General features: G+C 39.4%; 1 protein-coding gene across 4 annotated transcripts in view; it reads right to left on the bottom strand.

The window, feature by feature from the left end:
- Window positions 1-12,306, bottom strand: part of MBTPS2 (membrane bound transcription factor peptidase, site 2) — a 63,776-nt gene extending 51,470 nt beyond the window's left edge. For 3 of the 4 annotated variants that reach the window (XR_003132754.3, XR_003132753.3, XM_025438488.3), the window contains exons 1-3: window positions 12,078-12,306; window positions 8,860-9,008; window positions 5,468-5,708 (exon numbers count right to left, since the gene is read on the bottom strand). Coding sequence is in view for 2 of the 4 variants with exons in the window: in XM_025438488.3 (XP_025294273.1) it covers window positions 5,468-5,708; window positions 8,860-9,008; window positions 12,078-12,152 (465 nt within the window). In the remaining 2 variants the exon portion in view is untranslated. Of the gene's footprint in view, window positions 1-5,467; window positions 5,709-8,859; window positions 9,009-10,947; window positions 11,074-12,077 lie in introns of all 4 variants that reach the window. The other variant, XM_025438507.3, reaches the window with a different exon arrangement.
- Window positions 12,307-15,142: the final 2,836 nt, after the last annotated feature.

Raw genomic sequence — 15,142 nt, 5'->3', positions numbered from 1 at the left:
ATTTATTCATGAGAGACACAGAGACACAGGCAGAGACACAGGCAGTGGGAGAAGCAGGCTCCATGCAGGGAGCCCATTGTGGGACTCAATCCCGGGACTCCAGGATCACGCCCTGGGCCAAAGGCAGGCACTAAACTGCTGAGCCACCCAGGCCTCCCCATGCCCTCCTTTTCTTTTATTATAACAATCTGTCAAATACATTGGTCAGAAAAAATAGTACCAGAATAATAAGTATTACATTAAAATTAAATGCAGAAAGTTATTTGAAACATACAGACATATCAAGGGCCTATGAAGAAGCAGAAGTTGTCTTGCAATCACTTGCTCTTAAGATGGTGTGCATATATGTATTACTGCATATACAAGGCCAATTTGCTACTGTAAGGGCTGCATGGTCAAGGTTTTTAGATACCCAAGAACTGTCTTGTAAGATAAATAATCACTTGCAACTTATGTCATCTACTAAGGAGAAATTCCATAAATAAAGTTAAGTGGGGCATGCCAGGCATCATTAATATTATTTACACACTGAACATCTATTTCTCATAGTCCAGAAGTTGGACCCTAAAAGTATCCCTCTGGAGGAAATTCCTCCTCTGTCTTATTATTTTAATTATAAAATGTGTTTAAAGTAGGAAAACTGGAAAAATCAAAGAAAACAGAAGCCTATAACCCTGCTCCCAAAACACAAAACCAAAACCCATTACCATTCTCAATGTTTTAATTTATGTCCTCCTAGTCTTTTCATGTATGTGTATTTTTAAAAATTATACTTTTATTATAAATAAGGTTTTAAAACCTGCCTCTTTCACTTAGTATCACAAATATTTTTTCCATGAGTGTTTTCTGGGTCAACGTGACTTTTTTTTAAAAAAGATTTTATTTGAGAGAGAGAGAGCACGAGCAGAGGGGAGTTGCAGAGGGAGAGGGAGAAGCAGATTCCCTGCTGAACAGGGAGCCCAAGGTGAGGCTCAATCCCAGGACCTCAGGATCATGACCTGAGCTGAAGGTAGATGCTTAAGGAATGGAGCCACCCAGGCGCCCCTCATTATTTTTAAATAGCTGTATTGCATTCTATAAAATAGACAGGCATTTGTTTTAAAAGTTTCTCCTCTTATAATACTGTGATAAACACATTTGGACACATATATTCAAATATTTGGGGGGAATAAATTCTTAGACAAGCATGGTTGGTTCAGGCTCTGAAGACAGACATGACACTTGGGTTTGACATTCTGGATCCATCTCTAACTAGATAAGTGACCTCAAGGAAGTTTGAATTATTTCCCCCAGCATTGCAATTTCCTCATTATTAAAATGCAAAGAACCATGTTTACATAAAAGGGTAATTTTGAGGATTTAATGAGATAATCCTTGTCCCATGTTTAGTATTATGCTTTACTGAGAGGGTAATATATGCTATCATTACACACAATTTAAAGAAGTTTGATACCTATCAAACTGTTCTCCAGAAGCAGACCCTTCCATAACCTTGGGCAAACTTATTTTATTCAAATCTTGAGGGAAATAAAAAGCATCTCATTGTTTGATTTATATTTCTTTGATGATTATTAAAGCTCAACTTTTCCTCTACTTCTGATACTGATAGGTCTTTTGTGAGTAACCTACTCATGACTTGTCCATTTTTTTCTTGTAGCATGGTCTTTTGTTCTTATTGCTCTGTAAGATCACTTCGAATATCAACGATTAGTCATAGATAGATGTATTCCCAAGGTCTTTTGCCTTTTAATTTATTTTGCTTTTAGTTTTTTGATATACAAAAATTTTTATGTCATCAAATCTATTAATATTCATGGTTTCTACCATTAATGTTATGCTTATTTTGTCCTAATTCTTTTTAAGATTTTATTCATTCATTCATGAGCGACACAGAGAGAGAAGCAGAGACACAGGCAAGCAGAGACATACAGGCTCCCTGTAAGGAGCCTGATGCGGGACTTGATCCTGGACCCTGGGATCATGCCCTGAGCTAAAGGCAGACACTCAACCGCTGAGCCACCCAGGCGTCCCTATTTCATCTGAATTCTGTATTCATGTAAGTAGAAACCCGTTTTTTTGTCTTTGAAGGGCTTATGATTTTGTGTTTCAATTTTAATTCAATTGGAATTTATTTTTGTGCATAGAGGAATTTCACTTTTTAAGTCTCCTTAGAGGCTAAAAAGGAGATTCAAACAATGTTGCTTGGATCACTTTCTAAATTCATTAATTGCAAGTGTCTTTTCCCTAGTTATGAAACTAGTTTTCATAACCTTCATTTTTAACATATGCATAACGTTGCACTGTGTAACAATCCCATAACTTAAGCACTTCTCGATTACACACTGTGGTTGTTTCCAATTCTTTGTAATAAGAAATAATGTTAGGATAAGAATTTGATGAATACTATTTTTTCCATATTAGGGTAAGAATTAGATGAATACTATTTTTTCCGTAGTTCCTTAAAACTAGAGTCCTAGATGTGGAAATAAATGATCAAAAGATATGAATATTTTAATGACACTCATTATCTGAAGTTCTCTTTACTGAGACCCTACTAAGCAACTCTTTCTAAGAATATCTGGGTGCGTTCTTCTGCATACCTGCTCCACTCCATGGTGTTAGGTGTCCGCCTGTTCAGATCAGTGGTTTCCTTTTCTCTGACCCTTCTTCTAAGTTTACATACTTAAGATTCATTCTTATACATTCTCTCTATATCACAAAGTATGTATCTTATTTTATCTTTATTTCAAATTAATCAGTAGGCTTGATTCAATAGGACAGTGGTTCCTTTATTACTATTTCAAAACATTTTATGTATTTGAGAGAGAGAGAGAGAGAGAGAGAGAGAGAGAGAGAGAGCGCGCGCGCATGCGCAAAAGAGCACCACTGGGGGGAGGGGCAGAAGGAGAGGGAGAGAGATAATGTCAAGCAGGTTCCATGCTGAGCACAGAGTCCAAAGCAGGGTTTGATCTCATAACCCTGAGATCATGACCTGAGCTGAAATTAAGAGTTGGATGTTAACTGACTGAGCCACCAAGGTGCCCCTGTTGCTTTATTATTTTCTGGATGTAATGATGAGATAAGGTAAGGATTTGGGTGTGTGACTATACTAACAGATGGCAGATCTTATTTGCTGGCAACAGTATGTGACTGCCCATCTGTCTTGGCCATGATTATAGAGGGTATTAGATGTACCAGAATTCTGATCTCTCAATGACATAGAGTACCAGGTTTTTGGAAATTAATACTGAATGAGGCTGTAGGAATTATAATGTAAATAGTATGTTCTCTGAGCTACAAGAACTCCTATCAAACTCAGGAGACAGAACATTCTTAAATGTATACATAAATATGCACAGTGGACTACAGAGAACAGCTGACCTTTTCATGGTTCTAAAGCAGGACTCTCCTAACAGAGTCAATATTTTTGTGAGCTCTATTAATAAACTGAGAAGTAGAAAGAAATAATTTATTCTCTGAACACCTTGCCATTCTAATCCTAGCAAGGAGACAGGTGAATGATCACATTTCCTCCCAACTTGCTTCTTTCTCTACTATCCTCTTTGGCAAACAGTAACCAATTGTGTAGCCTGAGAATTTAGGATGACTGCAGCCTCACTGAACTAGCCCAATAACCCCCCAAATAAAAACTTCTTAGAATAGTATTTCATAACCCAGACCCTATCTATATTTCCCATCTTATCTTCTGTACCATATACCTCCTAGACACAGGTGAAAGTGACTTTGTAGTTCTTTAAAGAATTACTGGTCTTTCTTTTTTTTAAAAAAAAAAGATTTTATTTATTTATGAGAGAGAGAGAGAGAGAGAGAGAGAGAGAGAGAGACAGGCAGAGGGAGAAGCAGACTCCATGCAGGGAGCCCAACATGGGACCTGATCCCGGGACTCCAGGATCACATCCTGGGCTGAAGGCAGGCGCCAAACCGCTGAGCCACCCAGAGATCCCCATTATTGGTCTTTCTTTAGGGAGTAGAGCATAATGGCTCTGAGGTCAGTGGTGGGTGAATGATGGATCCACCACTTACGAGCTGTGATTACAGGCTAGTGACTTAACATGTCTCTTCCTTGGTTTTCTCATCTGTGATGAGATACTTCCCTCTAGATTGTTGCAAGAATAAAATAAAATGGGCAAAAAAACCTCACTCAGGAAGCACAGTATATTACTTAGGTTTCATTATTACTCTATTATTCCCCTCTCCCTAAAGGGGAACACTTTACATAGGTTTAAAATGAAATTTATTTACACAGTATAAAGATCTTAAATAGGCAAATATGGTTCCCTCTGTTACTGGGATGCTCAATTGCCATCTTTCCTGAGAGGCTATGGGGACTCTCTTCACCCTTCCCATGAAGCTCTTCTCTCCTCTCTTCCCAGTACCAGGGACATCTCAGCATGCCTTTTCTCTGTTCCTACAGCACCTTGAACTCTGTCCAACTGTAGCACAATCACAGTAGCTCTCCTTCTAGACTAAAAGCTCCCTGAGTGCTAGGATTGGATCTTGTTCCCCATATAAGTAGGACTCAGCACAGAGCCAGTAGGCAGACTACACTTAGTAAATGTTGAAGAAATAAATCATCTCTTCTGAGGCCTCACCTGGCAAATCCTTTGAACCCCTAAAAAAGAGCTATGACCATAGGATAGATTCATTATCATTCTCTACAAATGACTTCTAAACTTCCCGATAGTGGCCCCATCTAGTAGAAACCACACACACACACACACACAAAAGAGTTAAAAAAATCTGTAACTAGCTCTTAAATAGTCTACTCCATTAATAAGAGCATGATTAAGAACAGAACACCCACAACTCAGGGAAATAAAAAACTATACATGTAAACAATTTGAAATAAAAGTTAGTCAATGGTAAAGCACCCTTCCAAACTCTGGAGACATGCATCAGGAAGGTACAGGTTTATGCATGTGCTTTCAAGTGAGAATTATTATAAATAGCTTATAGTCAAAGGAGTAAAACTCAGCACATTATTCTTCACATCAGGAAGTCACAGTGACCATTCAAGGTCTTATATCTTTAAATAAAAGGATATTATTGGTTAAAGTCTGAAAGCCATGAAGCAGAAAGGGGAACACTTTACATAGGGTTAAAATGCAATTTATTTATATGGTATAGAGATCTTAAAGAGGCAAACTTATTCCTTGATAGAAACAATCATTTAACACCTCAAGAAGACAACATGAATTAAATCATATACCGGTGTAATTGTTGACAGTCTTGACGCTGGTGAATTTGTTCTATTACTACTACTACATATAGCAACAAAAATTTACTATATTCCTATTAATATTTTTGATTAAGCCGGTAATTTGAAAAACCGTGAGACTTTTCATTGATTTCCATATTTAGAATATGGATAGGAGTAATGTTAACCAGAAGAAATATCTTATATTTGTGGTACAATAAACTTAAAGCAAAAAAGAAAGGTACTTACCACAACTTGTAGCACTTGGTCATTGTGAAGTGAGGAGGAGGAGGAAGAGGAGGAAGAAGAGGAAGAAGAGGAAGATGATGAAGAGGAAGAGGAGGAAGAAGAAAAGGAAGAGGAAGAAGAGGAAGAAGAATAAGAGGGAGAGTCAGCCATCATTTGTGCCAAAGTCTGCATCAGCGTTCTCCCAAGGAGGAAAAAAGAGCTGAACATGGCAATGATGCCAAACACCATTCCAAAATTGAACCTGTCAGGAGGAAACAAAATCACATAAACATACGATTCCTCACAATTCATGGGTTAACAAATTCATCGACCTGCCACATTTCATAGTTTCAAAATAATGGATAAGAATTTCAATAACTTAAAAAAAAACACAGAATTTCAATAACTCTGCCTCATTTCCCTAACTGAACTTGAGGTATGTGATTGAACACAGGCACTGATGTCTTTAAGCAGTTGTAATACTTTCTAATTCTCTCATCACTGAAGAGGCTGACTATTGTTCTCAATACAAAGTTTGTTTCCTGGGACACCTGGGTGGCCCAGTGGTTGAGCATTTGTCTTTCGCTCAGGTCATAATCCCAGGGTCCTGGGATCAAGTCCTGCATTGAGCTCCCCATGGGGAGCCTAGCCTGCTTCTCCCTCTGCCTAGGTCTCTGCCTCTCTCTCTCTCATGAATAAATGAAATCTTTAAAAAAAATTTTTTTTAAAAAGAAGTTTGTTTCATGTCTTTTGCCCATTTACACAGAATTGTTTTGATCTTGTTCTCATGTAATTATGAAAGCTCTTTTGACTTTATAGACATCCATTTCTTTTTTCATATACCAGTTTTGTTTGCATTTTCTTTTAGCTCTATTTTATGATCGCTCAATGACTAAGCCACCCAGGCGTCCCCAATTCTGACTTTTTAAAATTGAAGTACAATTAACATATAACATTTTATTAGTTTCAGGTATACCACATATTGATTCTATGTATTATTCAATACTCACTTTAAGTGTAGTCACCATACAATATTATTACAGTATTGTGGACTATATTCCCTATCCTCTGCTTTTTATCTCTTGTGACTTATTTTGTAACTGGAAATTTGTAGCTCTTAATCCCCTTTATTTATTTCACCCATCCCTCTACTCACCTCCTGTCTGGCAACTAACAGTTTGTTCTCTGTATTTAAGACTCTGCTTAGTTTTTGTTTGGGTGTTCATTTTTGTTTTTACATTCCACATATAAGTGGAATCATATAGTATTTCTTTCCCTAACTTTTTTCACTTAGAATACCCTGTATGTCCATCCATGTAGTTGCAAATGGATGGCAAGATCTTATTCTTTTTTATGACTAATATTATATATATATATATATATATATATATATATATATATATATATATATCACATTCTCTTTATCCATTCTTTTTTTTTTTTTTTTTGGCTCCATATCCAGTGCATAGCCTGACACGGAGCTCAATTTTATGACCCTGAGATCATGACCTGAGCTGAAATCGAGAGTTGAACACTTAACTGACTGAGCCACCCAGGTGCCCCTCCATTCATCTATTTTTTTTAAAATTATTATTTATTTATGATAGTCACAGAGAGAGGGAGAGAGAGAGAGAGAGAGAGAGAGGCAGAGACATAGGCAGGCTCCATGCCCCGGGAGCCCGACGTGGGATTTGATCCCAGGTCTCCAGGATCACGCCCTGGGCCAAAGGCAGGCGCTAAACCGCTGCGCCACCCAGGGATCCCCCTCCATTCATCTATTGATGGACATGGGCTGCTTCCATATCACAGCTATTGTAAATAATGCTACAATAAACAAAGGGGTGCATATATCTTTTTGAATCAGTGTTTTTGTTTCCTTTAAATATGTAGTAGTGGAAATACTGGATCTTTTGGTATTTCTTCTTCTTCTATTTTTTTTTTTAAATTGAAGTATAGTTGACATATAATGTTACCTTACTTTCAGTATACAACAGAATGATTCAACAAATGTATACATTATGCTGCTATGCTCACTACAAGTGTAGCTACCATCTGGTGGTATTTTAGTTTTTTTGACGAACCTCCATATTGTTTTCCACAGTGGTTGCACCAATATTTATTACCATCAACAGTGTACCAGGGTTCCCTTTTCTCTGCATCCTTACTAATGCTTACTACTTTTTATTATTTTTTTGTAATAACCATTCAATTCTGATTTTTACTTGTATTTTCTTTTCTTCTTCATATTATGGAAAGGGTTTATTAGTTTTTTTGGGGGGGTTTATTAGTTTTATTAATCTTTTCAAAGAACCATACTTGGCTTTGCTGATTTTCTTTCCATATAGTTTTTATTTCACTAATTTCTGCTCTTTATTATTTTCTTTTTTTCTATATTGTTTGATCTGCTATTGCATTTTTTGCTCTTTAATGATCTGATTACTTACATTTAGCGCTCTATCTGGAGCTACATTTCTAATAAAAAGGAATTTAGACAAAAGCCTCCCATGCCCACACTCTATTCTGCCAACTACAAAACCTATTAGTCTCTAGGGTGTCCCAGAGATCATTATAAACCTCTTAACAATAAATATATGCTCCTTGATTTAAGAAATTTATTAAACTAAAGGGGTATGCCTGGCATGGCCAGGGGACTCCAGAGCCCTGCTGCTACAATGTGGTGGGCCATTTTCCCAATTGGTTTGTTATATGCCTTACTGGTTGTGAAATATCTTAAATGTCATTCCCCTGGAGGGGTATCACAAAAGCAGTATAGAGAAAGCCTGCAGACTTTTGGGCATCCTATGACTTCCAGGGCCTTTGTTTCTATGTGTGATGATGGGGGACAGAATTCTACAGAATTAGTTTCCTGATGGAAAATGCTCTTTTTCTTTTCATTTTTCTTTGTTTTTGCATTTCTTTTTTTTTTTCTTAAGATTTTATTTATTTATTTACGAGAGACACAGAGAAAGAGGCAGAGACAGAGGCAGAGGGAGAGGCAGGCTCTCTGTAAGGAGCCTGATGTGGGACTCGATCCTGGATCCCAGGATCATGCCTGGAGCTGAAGGCAGAGGCTCAACTGCTGAGCCACCCAGGTGTCCCTGTTTTTGCATTTCTAATAGTGTGTAACTTACACAGTGAAGTGCACAAGTCTCATATGTACAGTTCACAGAATTTTTACATGTGCACCCATGTATCTACCACTCAGATCAAGATATAGAACCTTGATTTTTAATGTATGCCAAAGCACAATGATGTAATCCCCTAAGTTTATATAAAACCAGAAGAATTTTATACAGCCAACATTTTAAAACTCAGTAGATTGGAAAATTATGGAAGTAGTTCATTTAACAAGCACTTCTCATGATCATGACTAATTTAAACCAAAAAAAAAAAAAAAAGAAAATGAAGAATACCACTGGTAAAGCATCCTTGCTTTCCGCCGTCCCCAACTGTAAAAGGCACGATTGAAAACAGCAGTTTGCCATCTTATGTGAAAAGGGGAGATGCTCAATCCATTGTTTTCCAGCCAGTCTTCATAAGAATGCTTAAAATACACAGATGACTAGGAAAAAAAGAAAAGTTCCACGTCACTCAGTTTTGAAGAACATGTATGATGTTTAAGAAAATCAAAAAGTCTTTTCTACAGGAGAGCAAGATATTGACTACCCAGATACTTAAAATTTAAAAGCCTTATGTTTATTCTTCAGGATATTAAGCTGATCTGTTGAGGTTAGGGTCTGGTAAACTATGGCCCATGGGCTAAATGTGGTCTACAGCCCATTTTTGTTTTAAAGTAATCTCTATGCCTAATGTGGGGCTTGAACTTGACTGAGACAACCAGGGACACCATAACACAGCCTGTTTTTGGATAGCCTGTGAGTGAAGGACAGTTTTTACATTTTTTAAGGGATTATAAAAAAAGACAAAAAACAAGAATATGTAACAGAGATGCTATGTGGTTCACAAAGCCTAAAATCCTTATCTGGCCCTTTACAGAAAAAGGTTGCTGAGCTCTTACAGGAGCACTGTCCAATAGAAATATGTGAGCCACAAATGCAAGCCACAAATGTAATTTTAAATTTTCTAGTAGATGAACTTTAACAAGTAAACAGAGACTGATCAATTTAAATATATTTTTAAACTAAAAATAAGATACTATCATTTCAACATATAACAAACTATTAAAATATTTCCATTCCATTTACTTATTTGTACATAGGTTTCTGTATCCAGTGTTAGTGTTATTGCACATTTCAATTTGGACTGGTGCCACTTCAAATGTTCTAGCACTCCTTGTAGTTGGTGGCTACCACACTGGGCAGCAGAAGTCTAGAAGCCTTGTCACCACAAAAGGAAGTCTTATGTTATAATTAAAAAAAAAATCCAACAATCCCACACAGGGGTCAAGTTAGTTGGAATCAATGTTTTCTATCCTCTTATGAGCAACAACCCTAAGAAATTAGGCTGCCTTTGATTATATAAAAGTACAAAACTGCTGTAAAGCCATGTTGGTCTTAGAAACTTAAAACATTTTTCAGAGTTGAGGGGATAGCTGCTTATACACAACCTCACAAGTTTTATCTTTAGGGATGTCTTAAGTCCTTGAGTAATGTAGGATTTTGGATAACATAAGGTTGTTTTATATACCCTGACGTTGACCCCTATTACCCCTCAGTTACCGTAAGTACTGTTAAGTATTTTGTCATACTGATATTCATCCATCTGAGAAGTCTGTCTCTAGAAGGATATTTCAGCCCTATCACAGTCATAAAAAAATGGCTTGACTGATACAGGTATCTGTTTGCTTGCCTTTAGATCTGTAGTATTCTCTGTTCTAAGTCTTCAGGTGAAGTCTTAAAAACTTGCTTGTTTTCCCAGACTTGGAAAAGTAGAGCAACACAACCCTTCAGTATAAGTCTACTGAGTAAATCCTAGAAGACTCAAATGTGGAACAGCAGAGCAAGTTGGAAGCAGAGAAGCTGAAGGTGTAGACTCCTAAACTTGAGGTCTCTCCAATTCCCCAGGCAGATATTCTGAGTAAGAGTTAGGTTTTTTGGTCAAGGAATAGTGCTCTGTTTGGGGAACTAGGGGCTGTTACTGAAATTAAAGTAACCTGATCACCTCACACACTTGACAAGAGACTGTGGAGGTTTGAAAAGTTCTTTTTATTTTGGGTTTTTGTCACATATGCAACACGAAGAAATCATGCGGCTTTGTTTTATTCTGAACAGAATCACTGTTTAAAGAAGCAGTGACCAGTGCTGCTATGATATACTAAACACTATGCTAAGTACCTGCAGAGGAAGCACCTGAGAATCTTGGAAAGATGCAGATTCTGATTCTGTAGGTCAGAGATAAGGCCTGAGATTCTACATTTCTGACAAGCTACCAGATGATGCGAGTGCTGCTGGTCCTTGATTTTCAGGTTCAGTAGCAAAGCTTTATGTGTATGAACCACTGTAACCCTCTCTACAACCTCGGAAGATCCTTACTATTATTACCTCCATTTTGAAGATGAAGAAACCGAGGCACAGAGAGTAATTTGGCCAAGGTCACAAAGGCTGAGAAGTGGCTGAACCCAGCTCTTGCTCTAAGGACTCTACTGTAAAACCTCCTCACTCTGCAAGCTGAAATGCACAAAGAGGCACAAGTATCATTTCATTTTACTGTTACACCTAAAACACACAATACTAAACTCTAATACTCTTATTTAAAGTGGTATTCGTAACATGAAGGTTTTATTAAACATATGAGAACTGTACTGTGGAATAAAATCTGTATGTTGTAATGACTGTATCATTACCTCCACCCCCCTACGCCCCCACCCCGCTATTCAATTCCAAAGGTTGCTTGAAACACGCGATAGGACAATTGTGCATTGTTTTTGCTACGCTTCCCAAATAGCTGAAGAGTGGACCGCGCACCCGGGTGTGTGGGGTGGGGGAAAGAGGTTAGCGTGAAGAAGTGGGTGCAGGGTGCAAATCGGAATTGGAGTCAGAAACTAGTTCTCTAAATCCTGTGACCTCGGTACGCTGCTTAGAGGTATGGTCTGTGCACTAACTGCACTGGCAGCACCTGGGAACTGGTTACAAACGCACAATCCTAGGCCCCGCCCCCAACCTGCTGAATCAGACAGCGAATTTTAACAGGAAGTCCAGCGGATTGTATGCACTTTAAAAGTTGGAGACCGCTGGTCTAAATCACAACCGGATTTAGGTTCACTGCAGTACCACCGTCTTTGCAGGGTCGCGGCCTTAAAGGCAATGAGGGAAAGCAATGCCTTTCCTAGGCGGACTTTTAGTTTACCTCCCGGGGGCAGTGCCGCGGGGCCTGCCCAAGCCCCGGCCGCCCCGAGCCCACTACGGGCACCTCCCGGGCAGGACCCGAAGGCGGCGGGGCCCGGACCGCCCCGCAGTGCGACTGCGGCGGCTGCGCAGACCGCCACACCCCTCCCGCGGCCGCCGTGTGTTATTTACCCCACGGGGCGCGGGCGCCACGCGAAAGGGCGCACGTGGGTGTCGGCCCCGCGGCTCCCAGCCCGGGAGGCGCGAGGCAGCGGGAGGAAAGGCCTGGGGCCTTGCGCCCCGGCCCCGGACACCGCGGGCTTGGGCTTTAGGCCCGTGGCCCTCACCTTCAGCACCAAGTCGGTCAGGTAGACGGCAGTCCAGCCGCCCACCACCACTACCACCAGCGACACTGGAATCATGGCAGTGGCGGAGGCGGCGGAGGGAAAGCGGGCCGCGGCGTCCTCCTCCCTGCGAGCCGCAAGCAGCCGAAAGCGCGGTGCCTACGGCCCCAGCATCCGCGCAGGAACCAAGCTGTCGCCGGCTCCTTTCTCGCGGCGGCGCCGTTTCCCTCCGGACCCTTCCTTAAAGCACACAGCCGGCCATGTGCGCACCGGAAGAGGGTGCGGGGGCTTATTTTCGTGGGACACCCGGCCGCAGAGGTGTGGGCGTCGGCTCCGGGCGGGCTGCCAGCCCCCTAGCGATTTCTGAGGCTTTGGCCCTCCCTGCTGTTGGCTCTGTATTCTCTCCGGCGCTGCTCGGGGGTTGCTGTTCCCTTTAAGCTAGTGAAGATGGCGGGTCACGTGTCCGCCTCCCTGACCCTGTCAGAGCTATCCAGATTTAAGTGAAAAATTTTTTTAAAATTGAAGTGTAATTTACATAAACCGAAATCATGCAGGTCGCCATTATCAATTTCATTTAGTTTGGGTAACTGTATACATCTGTGTACCCTAATCAAAACAGGACGGGGCAGCCTGGGGGCCCAGCGGTTTAGCGCCGCCCTCAGCCCAGGGTGTGATCCTGGAGACCCAAGATCGAATCCCACGTCGGGCTCCCTGCATGGAGCCTGCTTCTCCCTCTGCCTGGGTCTCTGTCTCTCGTGAATAAGTAAATAAAAATCTTAAAAAACAACAGAACATTTCCATCTCAGGAATTCTTGTCTCTTCCCAGAATAAGTATACTCCTTTGTGTCTGGATTATTTCATTCAGCATAATATTTTTTTCTACTTAAAAAACTTTTTATTTAAATTCAATTAGTTAACATATAGTGTATTATTAGTTTCAGAGGTAGAGTTCAGTGATTCATCTGTTGCATATAACACCCAGTGTTCACTCCATCAGTGCCCGCCTTAATGCCTCTCCCTCCCCCCAGCAACCCTCAGTTTGTTTCCTATGGTTAAGTCTCTTTGCTTTGTCTCCCTCTCCGTTTTCATCTTATTTTATTTTTCCCTCCCTTTCCCCTATGATCCTCTCTGTTTTGTTTCTGAAATTCCACATATGAGTGAAATGATAATTGTCTTTCTCTGACTTATTTCGCTTAGCACAATACCCTCTAGTTCCATCCACCAACATAGTATTTTGGAGATTCATCCTTGTTGATTAAATTAGGTTCATTCCGCAACCCCTTCCATTACGAACTCTGAGATTGCTGCTATGTGTAAAAAATTGGAGCTCTAAATATCTGCACATATTTTTATGCTCACCTATACCTGGTTATATGTTGACTTGGAGTTGTGGCTCTCAGGCTTGGCTGTATATAGTAGGATCATTGCAGGGCTTTTAAATTTTCTAATACCCATTTTGTAGCCTAGACTACAAAATCAGAATCTCAGAGTGGGACCCAAGATTTGGTATTTTTTAAGCTCCTTGGGTCATTCCACTGTGCACACAAGATTAAACATCACTGACCTAGATGACTTCTAAAGGAAAAGAAAACTCCTATTTATGGAGTGTTCTTATGCATTCTAATAATGTTCATGTCTTTGTAAGTTAACTTTTGTGGAAAAGCATCATTAGCAATAATAATATCAATAATAATATTGTGAATATAATACTATTTTAAGAACAATTATCCCAGGGATCCCTGGGTGGTGCAGCGGTTTGGCGCCTGCCTTTGGCCCAGGGCACGATCCTGGGGACCTGGGATCGAGTCCCACATCAGGCTCCTAGTGCATGGAGCCTGCTTCTCCCTCTGCCTGTGTCTCTGCCTCTCTCTCTCTCTCTCTGTGACTATCATAAATAAATAAATAAATAAATAAATAAATAAATAAATAAATAAATAAAAAGAAAAATTATCCCAAATAAAAATGGACCCTCAGCACCTCTAAAGTAAAAATGACAATATAATACTAGGAAGCTGTATTACAGATACTGCTACTAATGTGCCAGATTCTCCCATCCTTTTCCTAAAGTTTTAATAATTTAGTACCATGTCCCTCTAGCTTCAAGAGACCTTATGCCTCAGTTTTATATCTCTTTGCATATATGTTTGTGTATATGTTGTAATAAAATTTTCAACTTATTTTAGACATAGATGAGTATGTTATAATTTTTTTGTTTGTTTGTTTTTCTTTTGTTATAAATGTTTATATTCAAGTACTCTGTGACCCCAGTTTTCCATGTATAGTTGCCCCAATAGTCATAGTGCAGTTTTAAGTTCTGATAATTTCAGAAGCATACTTGCTACAAACTTGTAAAATCCATCACTTGAAAGTTTATTTCAATTTCTTGTACACTTTCATTTTGTGAATTCTGAATAATTTTAAATTTCAAGTTTTTTAGTCTCTCAACTGAAGATAACATTAAACAAAAAATAAAATACATTTACTGTTTAAAAATTCCCAAGACTAAATTATAAGCATGAAAGAAATTTGGTGTTTCTAGTTTCAAATGATATTTTAAGTTTGTAGCATTTGTACTTGTGAAGTTATTCAAGCTTCAAGCTACACTAAGACTACTGGTAGGCTATTGTGTCTGAACTGACCTTTGTTCACTCTTACATAATGACTGCAGTTTTTAACTCTGTTCTTCCATGGAAAGAGACTATTAATTTAAGATCTTTTTTTGTTAGCCTGAAGCCTTGTCTGGACCTTTGCTGGGACAAGTACTGGCTATGGTGTGGCTATCTGATTACCCAAAATATATTGGAAATGAGTTGATTGTGTTTTTCTGTTCCCGACCTAAAAATTCAGTTATTCAGCTGACTTGGTGTTCTCATCAGGGACCCAGCAGTCAAAACAAAACACTGAATTGAATCCTGCTGGTTTCTGGAACTTATCAGTAGTGGAAGCCAGCTGGTGGCAGCAGAAGAGACAAGATAGAGGATGTAAGATGGCAGGAAAAGATGTCTGAATTCCAGAAGATCAAGGTATTTTTTCTTAAAATAGATTTGTGGCCTAATTTACAAATTGTT

This window comes from Canis lupus, chromosome X, assembly GCF_003254725.2.
Source record: "Canis lupus dingo isolate Sandy chromosome X, ASM325472v2, whole genome shotgun sequence".
In the NCBI taxonomy this organism is placed as follows: domain Eukaryota; kingdom Metazoa; phylum Chordata; class Mammalia; order Carnivora; family Canidae; genus Canis; species Canis lupus.
The sequence above is the reverse complement of the archived record's forward strand: the minus strand, read 5'-3'. Positions and strand labels throughout refer to the sequence as shown.